The sequence below is a fragment of the Rhyacophila brunnea genome, unplaced genomic scaffold (assembly GCF_057557595.1).
Source record: "Rhyacophila brunnea isolate RB1 unplaced genomic scaffold, BYU_Rbru_1.0 scaffold_19, whole genome shotgun sequence".
NCBI lineage: Eukaryota > Metazoa > Arthropoda > Insecta > Trichoptera > Rhyacophilidae > Rhyacophila > Rhyacophila brunnea.
Window position 1 is genome coordinate 3,275,875 of NW_028232848.1, and position 26,771 is coordinate 3,302,645.

The following is a 26,771-nucleotide window of genomic DNA, read 5'->3' on the forward strand; positions in this document are numbered from 1 at the left end:
TCTGGAGGCCCATATAGTCTTAACATGTACCGTAAATTTTGGATATTTTTTTAAGTATCTATCGTTTGTCTGGATTTATTCTCACTCAAGTGTAATATTATTGCTATGCCATCAGTATAAACATATTTTTTTTCTGTATATTTAATCAATATGCAGTCAAAATAGAGATAATCTACCTTTTCCTAATTTGTCAGCGTTTACCACATAGTATTAGAAGTGCAAAATGTCAAAATTAAAATAATTTTAGTTTATAATTTTAAAGTTATATTTCTATATAATGCGCCCACGATGGCTGAGTGGCTTAAACGAGCGGCTTAAACGACCGCCTATAACGCCGTGGGTCCTAGGTTCGAATCCTGGGTCTGGCATATTGTTTTTCATTTTGTGTTTGAGTCAGAGTATGGTCCTAATAGGTTGAGCAAGTGTCTAATGTAAAAACAAAAATCTGTTAATACAAATCTCCACTCTATGGAGGCCCATACGATCCTATTAGGATCGGACATGGTCAAAAGATAAAGAAATATTATGAATTATAATCCATTTTATCAACGTAAATTATTTTTGAACAGCTTTTTGAGGTATACATAGATAATTTTAAGTACCTACCTATTTCATTTAAAAAACCTTTCGTAGACTTTGTTTTAAATATTGATTAAAATAATTTAGATATAAAAGATGTTATAGTTATTTTAGATACAAATATCCCATTTATTTATTTGAATTTTACAAATTAATACGGAAACTGTGTAAATAATTATTTTTAAACATTAATTACATTAATAGTTATATCATAGTATGATTAAATATTGTTTTCTCCATTGTCATTTCATAATATCATACTAAATACTTAATTAATCAGATGGATGACAAGTCGATTAAATAATTTTATAAATTGTTTTTAATTCCCAAATGGATTAAATGTTACACATAAAAATTACCCGTTGGTTAATATAAGAAAATGTTAAAAGCGGAATGGGAATATTTAAATATAATTTAGGGCAAATATTGTCTATATAAATTTACAATTTCTTAGAAACAATAATTAATTAACTAATTAATTGATTAATTAGATTGTAGATGTTGTAGTTTTTATGTAAACACCTTGTGTACTAAATGTTTTATTTACAGTTACGTAACTATGGGAATAGATCTTGGAAATTTAGCTGCCTTGAGAACATTCAGAGTGTTGAGAGCGTTGAAAACAGTCGCTATTATACCGGGTAATTATTTTGTTTCGCATGTCATAGATATAGTATAGTATTAATATAGTTTCTAATAGTTATATAAAATAGCTGAATAATTTTTTTTATACACAAGTTATATCTACCGGTGGCGAAGGGTGGAGGTATTCTGTTAAGATCCGCCAGAAATAGTGCACACTAAACTTTGTCAGTCATACGTATTTGTTTTCATTGAAATAAGACTACAATTTACAGGTGGTGTTGGTTAGTTTTTAAAATTCAATTAAGCACTGCAAAAACCAAGCCATAATAGACAGTAGTCAAAAAATACTCATCTATCTATAAAATATCTAAAATTATGCAATTAAATCATATATAACTTTGAATATTTTATAGATAGAATAATATTTTTTATCTATTATAGTTTGGTTTAGGCAGGGTTTAATGAATTTAAAAAAAAAATGGACTAGCAATATGTGTAATAATGTATTCTTAATCCAATGGAAACAAATAAGTATGAATAAAAAAGTGTGCACAATTTTGTCGTATCGCCAAAAGTATACCTAAACTATTATGGTTTGTTTTAGGCAGGGTTTAATCGATTTTTAAAAACTAACCAATACCATCTGTAAATTGTAGTCTTAATTCAATAAAAACAAATAATCATGACCGACAAAGTATAATGTGCACCATTTTTGGCGGATTTTAACAGCCTACCTCCACGTTTCGCTACTGATATCTACACATGAATTAATATTAGATCAATGTGTACATTGCGACATAAAGAATAGTCAACCCCATCAGTAGATGTGCGTCGTTTGCGAACAACGGAATCAAAATCATCCATACAGTGACTGCAATACAAATCGTTTATTCATCACATTGAGTCATTCAATTAAATGACCTGAAAACAGATGCAGTTGCGAACAAGCAGTAGTGAAACGGACACAGTTGAGAAGAATTATTCTTTGAACCATGAAGTCCTAATCTTTCAAACTCAGTGACCATGAGCTCTTGAATTAATTTTCGAACAGTAGAGTTTTTTTGTTGTTGAGGAAGAAAGTGGCAGAAAGCTGTAATTATCTTTATTTGGTCGCCATCTTGAAAAAATTATCCCGTAAAAGGTTTTTTGGATTTATCTCCATGGTTAACTAATAACTTAACCAATGGTTAACGTAATAAGTCCTTATAAAATAATTATAAATAAGCAATGTTAAATGATAATAATATGTTTCATGCATTGAATATTTATTTAGTATACAGATAATCTAATTTCATGTGGCTGAATCTATGGCAAATAATATGGAAAGACATAATATTATAAATACTATGAAAAGAAACATTATAATTATAATAATAATAGTTTGCTTAAAATATTAGCGTGTCTAACTCATATCAAAACCTGTGAGATGCTCTTGTTGGTTAATGCATTTCTCGAGTCATGTGTCTCGCCGAAAAATTAAAAATGTCACCTTATTATTGACACAATTGTTTATTCCAGGTTTGAAGACTATCGTCGGTGCTGTAATAGAGTCAGTGAAAAATCTTCGAGATGTGATAATATTGACAATGTTTTCTCTCAGTGTGTTTGCTTTAATGGGCCTCCAAATTTATATGGGGGTCCTTACACAGAAATGTATCAAAGTGTTTCCCAGCGACGGCTCTTGGGGTAACCTCACAGCTGAAAACTGGGAACGGTTCAACTCCAATGACTGTAAGATTATTTTAATTATTAAACCCACATCATCATTGCTCTCGTAACCACCGATGTTCCCTAAACTACTAATGTTCCCTTCACTACGAATGTTCCTTCTACCACATACGTTCCCTCTACTACTAAAATTATAAATCGAAGCACTTGAATCCATTGTGGAACCGAGAGATAAAGTGAGCTGTAATAAAACACATCTGCTCAGTTGAGACAGGAACGGAATTATTAAATTCTCTCATTATTTTCGTTTTATTTAGTGATGAATATTGATTTAAACCTGTTTCGGCAAACATGATAAGCATTTTAATTGAAATTACATGTTTAAATGAGATTATTTAGTTTTTGACGTGACTGAAAAAAATACTATTTTGGTTTAATCTAATTTACCCCTCCGGTCTAGCATTCTTTTAGTGTCCTAATTAACTTACTTTACTTTGAATTGAGTTATAAGATAAATTGGCCCAAAATATTGACATAATAACTTTTAATAAAAAATAGAGCAACGTTCTGTACACCCAGTAGAATCAAATTTCATGTTCGTTAAACTATGTAAAAACTTTTGCCCCAAAAGCGTGGAATTATTAACGTTATTTTTTATTGATACTTCACTCGATATTCTTTGGTAAAATGAGGGGTTCGGACTGTCTATTAAAATTGTAAATTTTGTTGTGAATGCAATATTGTAAGTAACATGATTTTTTTCAGCTCACTGGTTTGTCAATGATGCCGGAGATATGCCACTATGTGGGAATTCGTCTGGTGCTGGGTAAGGTCTTGATTATAATTTTTTTTTGATTTCCGTTTTTACATCCCGTCTGATCTATTGTGGTAAGATTCGTGTAATCCATGAGCCTGAGAAAGATCTTTACTTTCCTGGCCTAACAAACCCACCATTCATCTTGTCTGGAACAATGGACACGTCTGGAAATATCTCATGAGCAACCAAACAAGTTGCCACATATAATATAAATATTTGTACCTACTGAATCTACCACACATTGACTGCTGAGTTGATAATTACTTTTTAATTATCACATTTAAATAACATGCTAATTACATCGATCGGCTGCCTGATCGTTACGCGCTAGGTGCGTCTTCAGCGTCCAATGACTTAATTGGGTCATGCAAACAGCGGAGAAAAGAAATTGCAAAAGTAGAAGCAGTTAAGCCAATTAAATGATGAGATCTTGCTGTATAACTAGAACTAGAGACCAAAAAGATTCGAAGAAGCTAGAGGAGGCTTTCATCCAGTAGTGGATCGACACTCTAGCCGATAATGATAACGAATACATATTATTGCATATTTTATATTATTATTATTTTGAATAATTCGAGTTTATAATCATTTCTATGACTTAGATTGATACATATTAATAGATTATAACAATAGCGCGCTTTGAAGGCCACTGATTTATTTTTGATAACCACATACACTTTTGTTAATTTACTGAATTTTGAAAATTTCATCTGACAACAAAATATTTTTTACTATAGACTATGTACGAAAATATTTTCTTGGCTACGTGTTAAAACTGTGAACTAACATGCTCCGCCCATTTTTAACCACAATTCCATTATAAGCTCCTCCCATTTAGTAAACAACAGCGCCTGGAAGCGTAGCCAAAAAGATGTTTTCGTACAGTAATAACTAATCTTTGATAAAAGATAATGTCGTGCTATTGCCTTTTATTAAATATATAGTGTAAAAAAAAGATTTTATAAAATAATCGTTATAAAAGATATTTTTCAAAGATTATACCGACCTTATACCAGAGGATTTTTCGTTTTTATCAGCTATTAACCAATTTAAAAGTGAATTGTAAAAATTATAGAATTATGGAACCCACTTGTCTTGAGGTTGCTTTGTCTTTTAATGCATACTTCAAATGAATTTTTTGTAGTGGTAAGAGACAGTATGACGGGGAGAAAAGAGTAACACTTGTACAATTTAATAGCCTTTGTACCTTTCATGAGATCAATACCTTTCAATGATATCAACTATTTGTATTTTATACTTTATGCTTACTTAAATATATCCAATTTTTTTCAGTATGTGCATTCCGGGATACCACTGCCTGCAGGGTTACGGCAAAAATCCAAACTACGGATACACAAGTTTTGACACCTTCGGGTGGGCCTTCCTTTCTGCCTTTAGACTCATGACCCAAGATTACTGGGAGAACTTATACCAACTGGTAAGTAAATACTATAAGCTAATTATTTTCAAATTTCGAATTATTATCCTGTGCAACCGTAAGTAATTCGAATTATGAATAATTATAAAATAAGTAGTTATTAGTACTCTAAATTGTATTTTATCTAATTAAAAAATCATGAACATCTCACTGTTTTTGAGCTGATTTTTTAATGTAACAAGTATTGAAATGCTTGCCAATTTGGCTTTGCTAACCTCCGGGGAGAAAGAGACATTTGCACAATTACTGTGTTTGAAAGAGAGGGAAAACATAGACGGTATCCATTTTTTATTCCTTGCTACTAGATGGTCGCATTTCTAAATGGCAGGTTGCACTTTTAGCAGTGGATTGTAATTTGAAGGTGATGCTTTTTGGTGGATTACGAATCTAAGGGGGGGTTTACACAGGATGCCAGACACTGTCCTTTATGTTCAGAGGGCTGGTTCGCGCTGGGGCCGGTTCGGTGTTCACGCACTCACGCACTGGTAAACGGACAGTACACTTTTGATGGATGATATATGAGGTTGATGAATGATGATGGATGATAGATGCGACATTTGCTCAAACAGCACAACGAAGGTCAAACAGTTGCATTTTGTATGAATCACTCTGCAGTTAACGCGGCCTCATTCGTATCATATCAGATATAGTGCGATAACTTTATCTAGCCTACGCGCTCGGCTGTCTTGGAGTAACTGAATGTAAATTGCAATCACGGTTTACTCATGAATCACGGCCACTCGCCCTGGTCAGGTGACGATAATAATTAAGGATTCGAGGGTAGGTGGGAACAAAGGATGAGGGCTAGCATATTTGGCCCAATCAGTGAAAACTGAATTATAGACATCTGCCGGCAAACAAATAAACAAATGTATTGCAATGCGTATTTTTACAAAGTGATATTTTGATTAGTGAGCATACAAATTTTTACATTGTGGACTGTCTAAAGTTTTGATCGCAATCTTTGCAAGTGTTGACATGTTTTGAGTTTCAAACAATTATTGATATTAGACATTTGTGGTGGGACAAAATTTTGCAAACAATTGTATAATTTGTTTGCAGTAACATGTAGATTGTTATAAACAAGGATTTAGGATATACATTACTCAAATCATCAGAATTGTGCATGAAAAGTTGCGAGGGTCCAAGATACGGTAGAAGATGAAAATTCAGTAAACCTTTTCGAAATAATTAAAAAATAATTATAAATTCTTAAAATAGGGTCTGCTTAACTCATCCGGTGTACTTCCTTGTACCTATCTAATTCATCTACTGATATATCTCTTTTTTTATGTAATACTGTTATATTTATATATCTTTGTTTCTAAATGTCATGTTGTGAACGTCTTAAAATTATAATTTGCAATGTCCACAATATGTTAAAAAAATAAATAAATTGAATTAAATTGAAATAAATAAATTCTTTGGCACTTTTCCGGGTTGCTGTTCAACTTTGAAGCATTCACCAGCAGTGACAGATGATCCGAGTTCCAATGAGTAATTGTTTTCCCCTTGTTCTCGGATTAAAGGTTGAGTAAATGCTCATGAAAGATCCATATTTGCTTTAGTATTATATAATTAAAAAATTACTTATTGATTTTGTGTATTGTTCTTGTTTCAGATTCTTAGATCAGCGGGTCCGTGGCATATGCTCTTTTTCATTGTGATAATATTTCTGGGTTCGTTCTACCTAGTGAACTTGATTTTGGCCATTGTAGCCATGTCCTACGATGAACTGCAAAAGAAAGCAGAGGAAGAAGAGGCGGCTGAAGAAGAAGCCTTAAGAGTAAGTCCATCAACACACATTTCACTGGACATATTTTTTTTCATTTCGTAGAATGTATAATCAAGTAATTCATGAAATTGGTAAAGCTTTATCTGACAAAAATCAGAACCCTATATTTTAAATTGTTTCATATATTTGTTCGCCTAACTTTGTTTGACTCTGATTAAAATGTAAACATTCTGGAAATCGCTCTAGTATGCTACATCTATGGTGCTAAATTTAAGTATTTTCATTCACTATACCATAGACTATAATAGAAATCACTCACAGCGAAATCGGTCCACGGATGATAGTACGTCTTACCTTACCAAAAAAATAGTTGTAACTTCATCACGTAATAATTCTTGCCCTTTAGGGATAGATACTGAAGAATTCTTCCCTATAAATAACACATTTTTGCCTGGCTTGGTAACCTCGGTATATTAAAGCTTAACCTTCATAAAATTGTAGTTTGAAAATAAGAGTAAAATGGTGTCTTATGTTGTATGCAGGAAGCGGAAGAGGCGGCAGCGGCGCGGGCGGCAAAGCTAGAGGCCCACGCGGCGGCCGCGGCAGCAGCGCAGGCGGCGGCAGCGCAAGCCGAGCTCGGGCCCATGGCCAAATCCCCTTCCGACTTCTCCTGCCACAGCTACGAGCTGTTCGTGGGCCAGGAGAAGGGCAACGACGACAACAACCGCGAGAAGATGTCCATGCGCAGCGAAGGGGTCGAGTCGGTGAGCGAACACCACCACCAACACCAACAGATCAGCCAGCAACAGGCCCAGCAGACCCACCTCCCCGCCCACGCCCAGCCGCACCACTTCCACCAGCAGCCGCCCGGCCGGAAGGTGAGCGCGGTAAGTACCAGCATGCTCACCCACCACCCCACACCCTACACCCTACACCCGACACCCCACTCGCACACATAAATCTCTAACATACCTACTTACATCACACTCAATTATAATACATACAGTGACATTCAAACATTACACACACAACAACATTCAAACATTACACACACATTTATATTTAAACACTCAAAGGTACAATTCGATATCTTAAACAACTCTAAAATTCAAGGTTTTGAGTTATCTTTTTCTTTATAATTAATTAAAAACTGTGACATAAATCTAATGATTCTTTCGAAGACTAATGATTACCTTATTTATACACGGAAACATCCAGATTAGTTCGTTTCTTATTGCTAAATTCATGCTTCTATAAAAAGCAAGAAATTTAATTTTCAAACATTACTACTAGAATAATATTTTTGAGTTGTTTCCGTATTGAACTGGGGTGTCAACACATACAATATTAAACATTTCAAATAAAAACATGACACTACACTAAATACCCATCATACCCAATGACACATAGTCCGCGTTTAATCAGAGCTACTAATGAAACCGGAACTAAACCTGAACGGAACCGCATTATTTTGAATTCCAAATTCTCATTTTATTAGTTTGAGAAGCCCAAACCGGTACCAGACCACATAACGTGTACATTAAAATATGTAATTATTACTATCCAGAATAATTCCAGATCCCTTGAGATAATATAAATAAAAGGTGACTTACGTCCCCTAGCACTATGCATTATTATATAAAGTTTATAAAAATGACATGTAAATTAATTTAACCTAATAATAAATAATTAACTGCTCAGTTGATTAGTCTGTTGGCAAAATAATTATTTTTTAAATAGAAACTTGCAATTTTTTCCATTAAAACAGAACCTTTAAAAAATCTAGTGGTACAATAGCTCTGCATACAATATTTTAAATTCTCAAAGCCTTTCTGTATTGGAAACAAAAACTGTGGACACGTTGTTCAAACATTCAATCGTGTCCTGTATTTCTAAATGATACTTAGAAATACTCTTATGTCAAATCAGACTTGTATGTGACATTGTAAAATACACAATATATAATACCTAAAGTGACGATAATTTATTAACCTACTTACTTCTCATAAAATCTTTACAAAATTCTATGAAATTATGAATTTTGAATTTAGAATTATCGTTACAAACGTATATAAAAATAGTTAAATGCGATTTTTTTTATATCAATTACGATTGTTTGATCCTAAGAAGATCATATGGACCTCCAGTGGACGTTGTTTCAACAGATTTTTATTTTTTCTTTGCGAAAAATGGATGATAGCCATTTGCTCAACTTATTAGGTTTATACACAAATTTAAAAACAAGCCCTGAGATTCTAACTTAGGACCTTTGAAATTCAGCCCCTTAGAGACGAAGAAACGTATTTCATTTTTCTCTACTTTACAGGAAACCCAAACACAAGTAAATTTACATTCCACAGACATTAACAAGAAAGTGTTTGCAGGAGATATGTATTGACTTATCTTTTATCCATTGAATATTTTGATAAGTTTCTTTGTCACTTAACATAACATGTCATTTAATGTTGAGTACCATACGTAACTCAAAATTGTTAAAAATTAAGATAGGTTTCTTTGACTCTAAGAGGCCGAATTATAAGCCAACGTGATAACCACTCGGACATCGTGGGAGTGTGGAATATTAGATTAATCAAAAAAATGAATTATGAGCATATTAAAGAATTGATATATTCAATTCGGGCAACAGCAATTATTTGTCGGTATCTATAAAATGTTGATACCGTACAATAACTTTTGTACGAGTAAATGAATATATTGAAAATCATATAGCTACATATTATTAAATACGCCAAATAAAAATGAATTCGTAAAATTCGAGCAACACATACATTTCACATAACACAAACACAAATTAACATTTAAACACTGACAGAATAATTAATAGTTGAATGTGAAGTAACTCCTCTTTCATTTCTCTCAATCTATCTCTTATTTAAATCTTTTTTCATTTATTTTATTTTGAAGAGAAATAAGAATACTTAAACTCAAATGTAATCTACAAATTTGTAATTCATATCTGTATTATGACTCTTTAAACCAGAGAATAATTACATACTTAATACATATCTCTAATATTTTATTGTGGAAAAATCATCGAATGTTTTAATACATTTAATGTAAATCAGGACAATTATAATACTTTTATGTCCTATGTGTATCATTAAATTGTTGGCAACAATTTTTTATGGCGCATTACTAAATATATTGATGAAAAATTAACGGTAATTCGTTAATTAATAAATCGTAATTCATAATTTGTAATTTTTGTCGAGTCAATAATTTAGAATTATAATTAGAAAATTAAATTTTTTTTAAAGTTACAGAATCGTATTGAACTCCCGACTCGATAGTCTGTTACGTTTTTTAAATGTTCCGATCCCCCTTCTGTTTTGCTGCAAGCATGCTGTCTATAATATTTAATGTAAATGACCTATCGCTTGGAATGAAAAAAACGAATATGTCTAGTGACGTAGCATAATCATCAAAATACATTCAACGTACCGACGCACACTGACCGTTTACATTTTTCTGTCCCATCGGAGTACGCGGAGACAAGTATCTAACCGAACCACTTCCAATTGATTACTAACAAGGCTTATTCAACTTAAATACATTTCACGGGTTACGATATTAAAATAACATATTCCGACTTTTAATTAATAATTTCTGCCAGAGACGACTTGCAGTGTTGGAATTTGGTATATTAATAACAACGCCTGTTTAATTTTCTAACACTTTTACAATTAAATAATCATGACAGCTGTTATTTTGTAATTTATTAAATCTTCATGCACTCAGTCAAATTATTACAATGTATTTAATATACAAATCGCTTTTACTGCACTCTGCGTCAATTAAAAAAAAAAAACATCTTTAATTTTGCTGTCCATTCCCTCTTTAGGTACATAGCATAATCAGAATTAATATGGTTTCTGATTCTGACCCTCTCCGGAAAATTCAACAATGCTTAAATTCTTTTAAATTAAAAAAAGATTATCTTTGTATTATTGTATATCAATCAATATGTGTCTTAATATTATTACTAATTGTTATTGTAAAAATGTAATAACATGACGTAATTTTAAAAGTATTTAAAATTGGCTAAAATTTAAAAATACAAACCGAGAGAATAAAAAAATTGTAATCTAAAATATGCAATCATCTTTTTTAATAGTTTAATAATTCTAAACATCATTGTTCTTTCTATATATTTGAGGGCTCTAGAAACAAAAATGGCAGTTTCCATTTTTGAAAGACCATGACAAGTCAATAAAAATGTATTATTTCTCTCTTATAGTTAATGTACAGTGTACAGATGGCCACGCAGCTTTATCTTCGGCCTATAGCGTCGTGGGTCCCAGGTTCAAATCCTGGGTCTGGCAAGTACACATATTGTTTTTCAATTTGTGTATGAGTCAGAGTACGGACCTAATAGGTTGAGCAAGTGGCTAACATCCATTTCTCATAAAAACAATATCTGTTAATACAAACCTTCACTCTGTGGAGGCCCATATGATCTTATTAGGATCGGACATGGTCGGAAATGTAGTTAATCTTCTGAACAAAACTATTCTAAAATGTTGTATGTCATAAGTACACGAACAGTATTTAAGAATATTTTTTTTTTATAAATTATGCACATAAGAAAGAAATAAAACATTTTTAATGACTTGTTAACATTTTACAAAAATAGTAACGCCGTTTTTGTTTCTATAGCTCTCATTTACTTTTATAATAAAACTCCTATGTTATTCATCTCGAAAAAAGAGTTTTCTAATATGGTAAGTAAATTTGTTATTTTTAGTAGGTATCTATTATTTTGATACATTTTGCTAAGACCATAATATTAACCTAAAAAAAATCTCTTGCGTTCTGCACATCTTCTACTATTTTGTTATTACATTCATTGGACTAAATTTGTTTTTTTAACCTACTTCTTTGCAATTCTCATATAAATAAAATTCAAATCAAATTATATTGAAAAATACCAATTATTGGGTGTTTTATTTATTATTTAATGCAAAAGTTTGAAGTTGTGTTACAACCTGTACATATTACAACCGTGTTACAACCAAATGTGTTACAACCTGTACATACTGTGTCCTCTTTATCACAAATGATCTTTCGTAAGGTTTTTCACAATAATATATCCTTATGGTAACGTCTTTCACTCACAAAAAAAACATAATACTCTTCATGTCAAAATGAAATTCATTTATTAAACAATAAACTAAATTAAACTCTCACTGTTTAATCTCATCACATTTCTAAATTCAATTTAATATAATTTAAAAAAAAACACTAAATGAGCAAACAAGTGACATATCAAACCATAGATAATCATTATCTATATATAATTAATCAATTATAACTTCTTAAAAAACAAGCCGTTTATTATAAATTATGTAATATCATTTAACGTAAATCTGACAGTAAAATAATAGATTATTGTTGTTAATAAGTTAACGTAATATTATATTATCAGGAAGGTACTTGTAAAGTTGGACTAGCTTTCACACAATAAAGCACATTAATATATTATATATTTTACAATATTTACTATAATCAAGCCAAGCTATTTCCGACTATATGCAGCATATTTATTTTACAATTAATAATATACATATTATATATTTTTGATAAAAGCACAAATATATTATAATTCGTTCGATCCACACAATCATGCCATAATGTTACTATCATAACAGTTATTTAAAAATACATTTATTAGAAATTGATTTATGAACTATACAGGAATATTACGGTCACAATGTGCGACTGACAATCGTGTATAGCTAGAAACGAAGCAGCCAAGGCATATACAACTTTACTATAAATCGTTTTCAACCATATTGTTAGTTTCTCGATGGCTAGTTGACGATAATTGTTGTACAAATGAATATACATAATCATTAGTTACTAATGAAAATTAGGTCTACTTTCATATAAATTTTCTAATAATTCTATTTAAAATAAAAAAATTTGTAAAAATAATAAAATATCAGTAGATTCCATATTTTGTTTAAATTTGAAATACCTTTAATGTCAAAAATGTTAAGTAATTTATTCAAATATGATGGTATATTTAATGAGCCGAGGATTAAACTAATACATGTGACATAATATTATGTAATTTGAATGTTTTGGCCTTAAAATATTATAAACAATAAAACGTACAGAATTAACTATATTTTTTCTGAAGACTTTCTGAAGACCACATTTTTTACAGAGTATTGAAAAGAATTATATGTAGAATTATTTGTTTTGACGATGTTTGATCAGATTTGAACAGATTTAGTTTTTACAAGAAATAGATGTCAGCCACTTACTCAACCTATTAGGTCCATACTCTGACTCATACACAAATTGAGAAACAATATGTGTACTTGCCAGACCCACGACACTATAGGCTGACGCTTAAGTCTCACAGCCATCAAGAATTTACAATCGCATATTTACATTTGAAGCCGATGTACTCAACTCGGTCGCCGGTCTACTCGTATTTGTTTAATCCTCAGCACCTCATTTACTTTTCTGTTGTGTTACATGTGTATACAAACCTTATTGACACGTGTAAATGTCAATTAACATTTTGGTATTATTCTTGTTTAATTCTTTATTTCCAATAATAAGTACGTCAGTAATACGTAATCAAGGTATTGATTTTAATAATATAGTTATTATGTATGATAGAATTGCTTCACAACTGTAAAGTCGAATAAATTACCATTTGATATATCAAAATATATAATAATAGTCACGCCATTACAAAAGCATTTTCATCAAATCGCAGCTAATTTCAACTGTTTTATTATCAACAATACTCCACACAATCAATTTTAAATATCACATTCACAAAACGCAAAACAATCATCGTCCTAACATTAAACATTCGTTCATATTTCACAAAATCATTCATCCAGTACCTACACTTAATATCGTTTGACTGTCCGCTTTTATTGTTTCTCAAAACTGAAGAGAATTATTTTTCCTTTCAACGATTATATTAAGTTCATTTATTTACGTATTTGATCAGATCCATGATTTATTTGGCTGTTAATTCTTCAATATTACAATTAAAAGAACAAAAGATTATTATATTATAACTGTGGCCATTTTTTAAATTAGCAAAATTAATATATTATATAAAGATAATCTGAATATAAAAATATTTTAATTTATTTAAAAAAAAAATAACTCTTTTCAATGTTGAGAATCTTTATCCATTCAACTTCATTTCATTAATTAGGGTAAAATGCCTTTTTAATATTATAAATATTTCATTGACAATTTACCGATTTAAATATTCCATTAGTGTAAAAACTATTTTATTCTTATGACAGTTGAGTGTATTCTAATGAAAAGATTGCATTAAACATTGAGAAATAATCAAAACAATACGCCGATTGAATATAAAGTTTTCAATTAACTATTTTTTTTATTCAACAAATAATTCACAAGATTTAAGAATGTAACATTCTAATTATTGAACATACATAATTTTGAAAACACTTCTGAGAAAATATATGGTACAGTTCGGTTATGAGGAATACAGTGGCAAACACATTTTGAAAATAGCCGATATACTGGATTATTTGTTAGGTTAACCTAACCAAACCTAACCTAACCTAACCCAACTTAACATAACCTAAACTAACCCAAACTAACAAATAATCCAGTATATCGGGTATTTTCAAAATGTGTTTTCCACTGTATTCTTCATAACCGAACTGTACCAAATATATTACAACCAATAGAAAAAATCTTTTTTGAAAAAAAGTAAGACACCCACCAGGAATCGAACCTGCATCTCTCTGGTTTCACCCACATGCACATAGACCACTATGTTATAGGCGCCATACTTAATTGTGACAAATTTTAAATAATGGCTCTTAAATACTCCCTGAAGTGCTTTCCAAATTGAGTTACTGTTGCCGATCGGCTTTTGTATTTTAAATCAAACTAGGTATTACATACTTTAATTACTAACCGACAGTTACTTGTAACTCCAAGTATGAGATGCAGGTTCGATTCCTGCTAGGTGTCTTACTTTTCTCAAAAAAGATTTTTTCTATTGGTTATAATATATATTTTCAGAAGTGTTTGCAAAACTATGTATGTACAAAGTGTTAAGTTTTGTAATCTTTTTCTAATCTAATCTAATTTTTCTAGTAAATAATTACTGTCAGTAGTTACATACAGAAAAAAAAACCCGCAAAAGAAATTACATACTTTTTATTCACTTGGCTTTTATTCACTATCGTGACTATATGACGAAAAGAAATAGAATTGTTTTAAGCTGCTTTCACATATTATCTGCCTTATTTTAGCATCCGTGTTTACTGTTAACATGAATTTTAGCACCGGCACGCACACTTATAAGTGTATGCCGATTATTTAATATTATGGCAATATTGTGCGGCGTGTGCCAGTGGCGAAGGGTGGGGGGAGGCTGTTACGATCCAAAATAAATAGTGCACATTAAACTTTGTCAGTCATATGTATTTGTTTTTATTGAACTAAGACTACAATTTACAGATGGAGTTGGCTAATTTAAAAAAAATCAATTAAACCCTGCATAAACTAAACCATAATAGCTTTGGTGTGCTTGGGGCGATCCGACAAATTTGTACACACTTTTTAATTCATACTAATTTGTTTTCGTTGAAATCAGACTACATATTATTAAACATGTTGTTGGTCAGTTTCTTCAAATAGTAGTATATCTATAAAATATCCAAAATTATGTCTGATTTATGGTCATAATTATAGATATTTCATGGATAGATGAGTATTTTTTGAATATTATCTATTATGGCTTGGTTTCGCAGGGTTTAATAGAATTTTAAAAACTAGCCAACACCATCTGTAAATTGTAGTCTTAGTTCAGTGAAAACGATTACGTACAACTGACAAAGTTTAGTATGCACTATTTATATCGGATCTTAACAGCCTACCTCCACTCTTCGCCACTGGCGTGTGCAGGTGTTAAATTTTACATTGCCAGTAATCACTACCGCTAGAATAGGACTACTGGTCCATTTCCACCGAACAACGAGGCTTCCTTGTCAAGCGAAAGCCGCTGTACAATATAAACTTTGAAATGTTTATTGCAAACATATTGATATTCGCACATGTATTAAAAAAGTGACTTAACTCAAAATTTGCAATTATTCAGGAGAGACATTTTAATTTTTATTCGATCTTTGATTCTCCGTATTTTCAAAACAATGAGACAAAAATATAATAAAAACAGTTCACGTTTTGAAGATATTTCTCACATATACGTACTAGAAAAGCGACACAACTCAAAAAATGTCACTGTTCAAATTCACACAACGTCAAATATGGCCCAGTGGAAAAGTGACACTTGTGAAATGTAGGGATAAAAAAATAAAACAAATTACTTTCGCATATACGCACATGTAGATGGCGCTAGCGAGGTTCCAGTAATGATAGCTGCAAATCGACAAATTTTGAGTTAGGTCTCTTTTCTAATACATGTGCGAATTATGAAGAGACCGTATCAATATTCCTGTTATAAGAAGTCAATATAATCTTAAAAGGGCATTTGAAATTTCATACGGAATGACTCCTCTTACAAGCTTATAATAGATATTTATGAGAGATTTCTGTGTAGACAATGTTTCAATGACTTGAAACACTTTTGCATGTGTTATTTGACTGGATTATCAAACCTACAGTTCATTTTGACATATTTTTTTTCTTTCTATCAGTTGTGCATTGTTTTTTTCAAAATGTCTCCAGAAGGTGATGAATCAGAAACCTCAAAATTATTTCAAGATATTTGGACTCTGGGAAACTGGATTGAGAAATTGTTCGATAACTATTATAGCAAAATTATACACAACCGCCATAGAATATTGCGAGTTCTAATCGATTACTAATTTTATATTAACAAATAAATTTAAATAACCGTTTTAATACTCATCAAGTGCTTAAATTTGTAACAATATTATAATATACTCTATCGGTAATCATTATAGTTTTAAAAAGAAATTTAAAATTTTTATTATAAATTTATAAAGATTTTGAAACTTGTTTAAATTTTAAATATAGAACTTTAAAAACTTGCACTTCTGTGGGATTGTGTACTAAATAAATTGGACACCAAAATTGACGTTGCGAAAAAGTCGTTCAGGATTTTTAACATCACCAAAACCAAGTCATGAAAGATTTTTTATGCAGTATGATCTTCTGGAGAAGTCTTTATAAATATTATTAGTATCTTTCCTAGTTATGTAATTGGGTATTATCATTAGATGAAGGTAACCATCGTTAAAGGTAGGTTTTGAACAAAGATTTTCTTTATAGATTAGAAGAAATATTTATAATACTGTATGGAAATACAAAAAAATATATATATCTTTGCAGGAATGACATCAAACAATTATTATTGTATTAATAATGTACAGAGTATTTTGAATAAGTTGAATAATTAATTTATGGAAGATACATCGTCCCAAAAACCCCCTTTGCACGTTCAATGATAACTATTGACAATCCAATCTGCACGGTATATTATAATATTAAAAATGCTGAAAAGATTTGGTACTTTTTTGTGAAGTATTTATTAAGTATGAACGCATGATTGAATAATTTGAATTTCACTAGCGGCGACATTCTCTAAATACTGTGTATTTCACGCAGGGAAAGTTTTAAAATTGCATCGCTAAGTTATTATTGAGTCAGCGTATGCGATTGTAAAAAAAAATCCTTGCGTATAAAACACGTGTTTAGCTGAATGTCTGTCGAAAGATTTAATATTGTACAAACGTTAAAAAGTATGCTGCGTGAACAGAATGATAGTCGCTTTATTAGTGTCGTAATTAATTACGTTTTGACATGAATCTGAGCGTGCTTTGTTAAAAATAAAACAACTACATTTAACAGTTGCCAAATTCCCTCAGAAGGGACTTGACGTAGAATGGTGCATAATATTGTATGGAGCATGTCGAATGTTTTAACGTAACCGGTGGTTCCGAACTACATAACAAAATACACTACTCTTCGTAAATTCAATGTTCTTTTCTCTCTTCAACAATATACTTGTCGATGTTGTGACTTCTTAGCACTTTGAAGCAATACTGTCATACTATACCTGTCTAATAGCCGCTTGCTTGAACCAGTTAATGTTGTCACATGTACCTCCGGGGCTGTATTCTCCGAACTATAATGTGTGTCAATATGCCAGAGAAACTTTCCCAAGTCTTCCGTACGCACATTCTAAGAGTATAAAATGATAGAAACAGTACACCGTCATTCAAATTCAATAATTAAAACACTGATATAATAACAATTTCATATTGCCATCTGTTAATACTAACGCAAACAAATACTTTTAATTTGTTAATTTGTGTCTATAATATCAATGAAAAAAAATTATGGCTTGGATAACACAATCGGTAACTTGTGCGCTTGCTAATTGAAATGTCTTTGGATCAATTCTGCTCGCAGCCTTTGCTTTTCATTTAGTTTGTCGAGTAAATTATGACCGGATTTACTCTCCAGGGAATTTTCATGCATAAAAAAATACTCGCTTCAATAATAACACCATAATATAGTACATCTCTACTATTGAAATTTTAATTGTGGTGTACCCCAAGGCTACATACTATATCCCTGATATAATATGTTTGTATGCCACTAACAAATTGCAAATAACTATGAAATATTGCTTGCTATTTTCTATCTTATACATATCTCATTATGTCATGACAGTTTAAAGAATTATCTTTTTATAGATATACCATAAATTGTCAGATGTTCGAATTTAGAACTAAGCTCATCACAGTATAAAAATTATTGAATTATATCGTCACCTTACTATTAAAACCTCATAAGTCTGTGTTGAGGGGAAGGAAAAAACGTAATACAAACAATATTTTTTTTAGATACGTCTTTAATCGATGAATCTGCTAACATTGGTTGTGAAATATTAAGTTTTAATTCCATGTTTGCAACCACGAGACCTATGAGTTTTTAAAATTTGTCGATAGATGAACAGCATACTAGTCTAGATAGCCGAGGTTTTGATATGATTTAAAATGTTTTTTTGTTTAAATTTTGTCGAACAAACTCATTTTTCCATAATATCGGACTTACAAGGTCTTAATAGTAAGGTGACGATATATCAAATGTTAGCATGTGGCGCCCTCACTCAGCGGACAACTTATACTGGTGGATCTATAGAATATATCAGTTATCAGTGTTCTAATTATTTAATTTTAATTATGACATATCTATCTTCCTCTGCATACTATCACATTATTATACCTCACTCAGTTCAGTTTATCAGAAAAATATGGGAAGTTATTCGTATACACATGGTGAATGCACAAAATTTCTATGGTATAGTTTCGAGAATACGGTACCCTATGTAATTTTGTACCGGCTTTTGAACAAATTACCATGATTGGTGTGTAATTTTTATCGAATATCTGTCTCTGATTCGAAGGTGCCCCATCCTGAAAGGCTAGCTAAATACGGAACTAAAAGCCAGGTTTATTATGCCCTCTGCCGGGACGGTTCACAGGTATGTGGTGATTTTACCTCATACGTCAGTGTTGTTCCTCCGTTAGAGTGTATTGAAATATAACTTCGTTACTGTCTTTTTAGCGAGAGTCTTACGCGGTTAACGAAATACATGTTTCTGCACCATTCTGCATGCTTGTCTCCAAATTCTAAAATAATTAATTATTATAATAGTTTGTTGAACAGTTGAAAATTCAGTATGGTTACAATTTAATATGAAAAGTTTTGAATGGATTTTTAAACAATAGTTTAGTTTTACTATAATATTTACCCATTGTCCCCGTATATTGATAGGTATCTAATTAGAATATATTATCATTATAAATGTTAAGTACGTATCGATTAAATGTCAAGAGTGTTTCTTTGAATCATTTTAAAAATTACAAATTAAAAATTATAAAATTAGAGGAAATAAAATACCTCAAATACAAATAACATTTTTATAATGGAATACAGAAAAGTTGTCTTTGAATATTATTAATAGTGTCTGAATTTATTCTGAACATTATTTTACAATACATAATGATAAATTATTATCACATAAGGGATTATATACATCCCAGTCTAATTAAAATCAACTTTAATGCCTCTATGTATAAAATTCTATGTGACAGAAATTAAAATGAATCCTGGGTATGATGTTTAGTATTTATTATGATTGATTTATTTGACTAATTATGGATATAATTATATGAAATAAGGCGAAGGAAGACTAACTCTTAGTAACCGTAAACTAAATAGTGAAAATTTAAACATAATAAATGTAACAGGAAATACTTTACAGCCAACTATCTCCGTTTTGCGAATACAATTTGTGATCTACATTTAATTACAGTCGAACTCGGTTATTACGATCACGGACATAGCAAGCTCTCGGATGTAATGAGGAAACATTCATTGACATTTTAGTTTATGATTTTCTCCATACATTTATTCACTGATATAACGAGCAACTTATCGGATATACCGAGCTAAAATACTGTTAATGTGTCGATCGTTTAAAAACATTTCGACCCTAAGCAATAAAATCTGACCGGACAGGATGCCGCCGGGATCGCATTACGTTTATGACACTAGTTAAGTGTCTAAGTACCTACCTAATTGTTGTTTTCGCCGACAATGTATCCACGCATATGGTTGAAATAAGTAAAAAATCCAAGGTTTGTGAAGTCAGTAGGTGCCTACCAGCGTTCATTACAATAAACAACTTCTTTTGTAGTTTATGAATGCCATGCTTGTTTCGGGGAAAAATTCTAATTGTGTATTTTTGTTTGAATTGCGAGTTTCTGTGTTATGTGACAGATCATTTAAAAATAACTATTCTCTGATATAAGGAGTAACACTTGTAACGAGCAAATTCAGTCGGTCCCATCTTCCTCGTAATAACCAAGTTCGACTGTATATCGAAAAACATACATATGTTAATTTTTAGTAATTTGTCCACATTTATATTATAAATTCATGACTAGTTTGATCTTATAATAATAATATGCATAACGCAGTCCATATTATGTTGTAACAGAAACAATACCATGGCGTGGGGTTCATTTTTCTTTCGATGCAGGTTTCTTATTAAGAATAATGCTTTCTAAAATATCACAGAATATGAAAATATGTTTCAGCGTTCAAAAAGTCAGCGACGTCTCATGACAACTGAGGATGTCTTTTCTCACCAAGGCTTGATTATAATAGATTAAATTAGAATATGAATCACCTTTTTACACCTTGCGGACCACTGAAAATAGAAGAAACATTTTACGGACCGCCAACACAGAAATAAAAAATATTCTTTTGTATAATGACGTCTGATCGCAGTTAATTTCATCACCTAAAACAATTAATCTATCTAAGGAAAAAAAACACAATGCACAAACTGGTGCACGGGTTTTGAAGATTTTATTAGAATTTTTAGCATATGCGTTTGGACACCAAAAATTCGTGGATCACCAGAAAATTTCTGCGGACCGCCAATTGGGTCTAGGGACAGGGATAGGTATAGGGACTAGGCACTACTCTAGTGCATGTCAAGCAAAATTTTCTGAGATTTCTTCTGGGATACTCAACAGTACAAATGAAGCCGTGTTTCTTGCGTATAACGCACAGTAGAACCTCGATTTTATTATTATCAACTTAACTATGAAACGTTATACCATTGTGTTGCTTCTCAGTACGGCTACCTAATCTACTAATTTATATAGTTAACCATATGTTCTACTAAAATAACTAAAAATAATTATCACTAACTTTATATTTAACACAAAAATAATAAATTTCAGCAACACATGCTCACAGTTTTTAAATGAAAGTAATCATTCAAATCCATATTTACCGGCGACGTTTACAAAAAATAATTAATTCAGCAGTAGAAATTCTATCTTACTCTAACGCATAGTGCGTAGATATAAGCATGCCGAATGCTTACTCATTCGCACTTATGGTTCGTGTTTTGTTCAGGCCTTGGTATGGAAAGAAATTTTTTTTGGCAATGAGAGAATTCCTTATCATTCAGTGTGGCTTAGTGAAGTCAAAAGGTTGGACTCATATGATTTAAAAGGGTAATTTATTATTCAGTTAATCAGTTGTGATTATTTTTACATTCTGTGATATTATTATGTAATAATAATGTAATTTTGTCTACAAATTTATATAGGTATACAAAATACATAATATTATATACATTTATAGGCTATGTATAAAGTGGTCGAGGCAGAGGCATCAGGCAGGCTGTGTTTTGTGTTACAGGCGAGTCTGTCGCTACCCGGGTCGCCGTTCAACATCCGACGGGGCTCGAGAGGCTCACATCAGCTGACCCTGAGAAACGGGCGCGGCCGGCTGGTGCCGCCGGGTGCTGACCGGAAGCCCCTGGTGCTGTCCACGTACCTGGACGCACAGGAGCACCTGCCGTACGCCGACGACTCCAACGCAGTTACGCCCATGTCGGAAGAAAACGGTGCCATCATTGTTCCTGTGTATTATGCTAATTTAGGTTAGTTTTAATACACGGCTCATATTGACAATCTCATCCTCAACATCATCTTCATTTCCATCAATCACTTATATTCACAAATAATCCAAGATGTGTTACTTCTAAAATTTCATGATACCGGGTGATATATTTTTAGCATGGATCCATGCTTTTGCCTTAACCTCCCAGGCGGATTCGTTACAAAAAATAACACAGGCATAACGAAAAATAAAGTCACAAAAGTAGCGCGGCCGCGAGAGACTCCAGTCGGCCGCGAACAGCGCTTCTGGAATGACGTGTAAACCCGCGCCCCGCAATTTATTATATTTTCTTTCGAATTTGGACAACCAGGATTCAGAGAATCAGTAGGCAAAGCATGTTCCATGTGTAATAATTTTAGCCGTCAGGTTTTTTTTTTAATGATACTTGCTGTACAACAAAATTATCGGTAGAGTGAATCCGACTGATGTGTAATGAAAAAGGATCACAGCTGACTTAACCTTTTCTATGCCTCACAATATTACTATGACAATATCTGACAGGCCGCAGATTTTTAACGACACACGTTGAATGTAGAGCTCTTATTAAAATCGCTGTAATACCGACAATTTGTGACTTAGTGATAATTATTCAAACAGATGTCACTGTGTGTTTAATTTTTTATATTATGCAAATCAATTGACAGTGGCTAATAATTTAAGTTTAAAGTCGGACGAGATACCTCGCGAAATTTGTATGTGCGGCCTTTCGATCACGGCTTTATAGAGCGAGAAAACTCGCTGAAGGCATAGAGGCGGTTAAAAAGCGGAAAAAAACCACCAATCTAACAATCTGCAGTCGAACACTCGACTACTGAGCAATATCCCCAGACACTGACTGACGAAAATATCATCTGTTATACGTGGTTACATATTATTTAACACTAAAATGTGGAAAAAATACCGACCCCAGTTTTAGCTCCATACTCTGGATCCAAACAAACATTAAAAAATAAAGTGAATTTTCCAAATGCGAAATTCAAACCTGCGACCCACGATTTTATAAGTACTTATTTATTCACATTGGGTGTTATTGTTGGTTTTGGATAAGATAGATATTGTAAATGAGGAAAGCGGGTGTAAAAGAACAGGGGATTTTAAGTTTTGCAGATCACCTCCAAGACTCCCGCAGCGCTGCCGTGATATTATATTGGTAATGCGTCAATTACATTGAGCTTCTTTACGAGATGTTTGTTGGCGAATTTATAATCTGCCTGTAAAGTCGCCCAGTGTAATCATTGAACAAGCTAACATGTTCAATGATTACACTGGGCGACTTTACAGACAGATTATAAATTCGCCAACAAACAGCTCGTAAAGAAGCTCAATGTAATTGAAGCTTAAGACTGAAAATGAACCGAAGATTACAAATTATGTATATTTATTTTTATTCAAGAATGAATATACATCTTCAAATACGTAACTACGGGAAACTCAGAAACAGAAAAAAGAATTAAATAAAAATTATTATGAGTGCAATTAGCAATTCTTAAGTCATCTGTGAATCAATGTCAGTAATTTTATTAATATTATTTAAATTACAAAGACGGTAGATTGAAGAATTAAAATACCTCAAATGCCGTAGTTATTAGGAAATAGCTGCGAGAATGATACTAGGGTAACAACCAAAGATGTTGAAAAAACCTTCTATAGAGATGGAGCCTAAATGTATGAAATTGAAGCAAAGGAAGAAGCTCTGGTCTACTAATTAAGTTAGCTACAAGTGAATTTTCAATTAACACTTCTACTATGGCGTTCCATTATAATGTCACAATATTCCCTGATTAGTTAACTACAGACATACATGATTCTATATGCAGATATTGCCAAAATAACCCTTGAATTCTTAAATTCATAGGATTGGATAGTATATAATTAAATTCGACTTAAATTTACCATTTGAGGCATTTTATATATTGGCGTATCAAAGCAGACACAAGAATATAAAATTACGGTTTTCGGTACCTCCAAAATATGGCAGTCACTGGCAGCTCCATCCAACCAGCGAATCTTTGGCCTGCCTCTTCTTCAACGCCCTATTGGATTGCTGGACATCACTCTCTTTGCCGGTTTGCCTTTTGCGGTTTGCCGGCCATTCATATGGTGCACATGACCTAGCCATCGCAGTCTCCCAATCTTAATTGATTGAACTGCGCTGCAATCTTCGTACAGCTCGTGGAGCTCAGCATTATATCTTCTCCTCCAATTGGTGCCGTCCCTGATCGGTCCATATATACGGTGGAGAAATTTTCTTTCAAAGATGTTCAGGGCTCGTTCATTTCGCAGAGTTAATGTCCAGGTTTCCGATGCGTAGGTGAGCACTGGCTTTACAAGTGTCTTGTAAAGAGTGCTTTTAATTCGGCGAGATAGTATGCGGGACTTAAAATGTCTTAACAGGCCAAAGTAGCATTATATTTTATATTTATAGGATACTATTATAGTTTTCTTGGATATTTTGTGAATATAATTATTTCTCTTAGCACTGCATGTCAGCATAATAAACATTAACCGATAAGAATTAATTAAATCAAGGTTTTTTGACATCAAGCTAATGTAGACCACTCATTCATTACATTGTTGTTATAAAATTGTTTCACCGCTGTATCTTGTAGTGATTTATCATTTGGACCACAATATAATAGTCTATTTCTGAACTGTTACCAGAGTGTTGTGTGTGTAATTAATAATTAAATTAATTATTAACATATTTTTTCCTATTCAATTTTCATTCATAATACATAATAATATATAAAATGTTATTTATTACTAAATATAATAATATGTTTTAAAAGTCTTACTCACTTAATATACATCGTATATTTCTACTAAAACTTATTATTAACTTATTTACAGTATACATACACACTTAGCTTACACAATATATACTGTTAACCAGTGACGAAAGGTGGTATGCTGTTAAGATCTGCCATAATTAATAGTGCACACTAAATGTTGTCAGTGAAACGTATTTGTTTTAATTGAACTAATGATAATTGAATACAATGTGTAGAAGTGTTTATTAGTTTTTAAAATTTAATTAAACAATGCTCTAGTAAATAATCCACGGTGGCCGCGTGGCTTAAGCGCTGGCCTATATTGTCGTGGGTCCCAGGTTCGATTCCTGGGTCTGGCAATTACACATATTGTTTTTCAATTTGTATATGAGTCAGAGTATTGACCTAATAGGTTGAGCAAGTGGCTGACATCCATTTCTCGTAAAAACAAAAATTTGTTAACACAAACCTCCACTCTGTGGCGCCCATATGATCCTATTAGGATCGGACATGGTTTATAAAAAAAAAAACTCATTACAAAATTATATTACTAAGTATATCTGAATATTTTTAATAATCAAAAATCACATTAATTACAACATATACTTTTTTAAGGTAAATTTTAATTTTTTTTAAGGTAATAATTAAAAAATTGTTTGGTATGGAGTCCGTATTGTCAGACATTATAACACAGTGGCGAAGGGTGGAAGGCTGTTAAGATTCGCAATAAATGGTGCACACTAAACTTTGTCAGTCATACGTATTTGTTTTCATTGAAATAAGACTACAATTTACAGATGGCGTTGGTTAGTTTTAAAATTCAATTAAACCCTGCGAAAACCAAGCCATAATAGTTAATAGTAAAAAAAATACTCATATCTAAAATTATGCAATTAAATCATATATAACTTTGAATATTTTATAGATAGAATAATATTTTTTATCTATTATAGTTTGGTTAGGCAGGGCTTAATGAATTTAAAAAAATTAACCAACAATATGTGTAATATGTTTTCTTAATCCAACGAAAACAAATAAGTATGAATGAAAAAGTGTGCACAATTTTGTCGTATCACCCAAAATACACCAAAACTAGTATGGTTTGGGTAGGTAGGGTTTAATTGATCTTTAAAACTAACTAATACCAGCTGTATATTGTAGTCTTAGTTCAATAAAAACAATTACGCATGACAAACAAAGTTTAATGTACACATTTTATGGCGGATCTTAATAGTCTACCTCCACCCTTCACTACTGTTATAACATCATACACGATGCCGGTAATCGTATTTATTGGATTTTCTTTCCTCGAGTTGGTACTATGATAATATTGTTATTTTAAAGGTGGCTTTAGTGTGATATGATTACATTATTTTATTTATGTTATTGTTTGGTCCATTTGAGTACATCTGTAGAACACAACAAAATTTTTCTTGGGCTTTGAGGTTTTTATTTTGAAAAGCAAACAATACGTATAACTCATTCACTAGGTAGCTTGTGTATCGAAACAACATTATTTTCACTTGTTACTATATTCATTCACCTCAACACACAATATTGAATGGTAGAATTACATACGTAAATTTAGTTATCGATTTGGCATATTATAGTAAAAATTATGAATTATTATGTGCTTTGAAGAGTGTGATTAAAGAA

General features: G+C 31.8%; 1 protein-coding gene across 38 annotated transcripts in view; it reads left to right on the top strand.

Moving 5' to 3' along the window:
• The window catches only part of para (sodium voltage-gated channel paralytic), a 278,569-nt gene that overhangs the window by 181,026 nt on the left and 70,772 nt on the right, over nt 1-26,771 (top strand). For 25 of the 38 annotated variants that reach the window (XM_085946086.1, XM_085946084.1, XM_085946083.1 and 22 more), the window contains 7 exons: nt 1,129-1,220; nt 2,683-2,895; nt 3,598-3,658; nt 4,943-5,087; nt 6,709-6,873; nt 7,365-7,709; nt 22,081-22,324. In XM_085946086.1, the coding sequence (XP_085802212.1) occupies nt 1,129-1,220; nt 2,683-2,895; nt 3,598-3,658; nt 4,943-5,087; nt 6,709-6,873; nt 7,365-7,709; nt 22,081-22,324 (1,265 nt within the window). The remainder of the gene's footprint in view (nt 1-1,128; nt 1,221-2,682; nt 2,896-3,597; nt 3,659-4,942; nt 5,088-6,708; nt 6,874-7,364; nt 7,710-22,080; nt 22,325-26,771) is intronic. The other 13 variants (XM_085946109.1, XM_085946107.1, XM_085946111.1 and 10 more) reach the window with 3 other exon arrangements.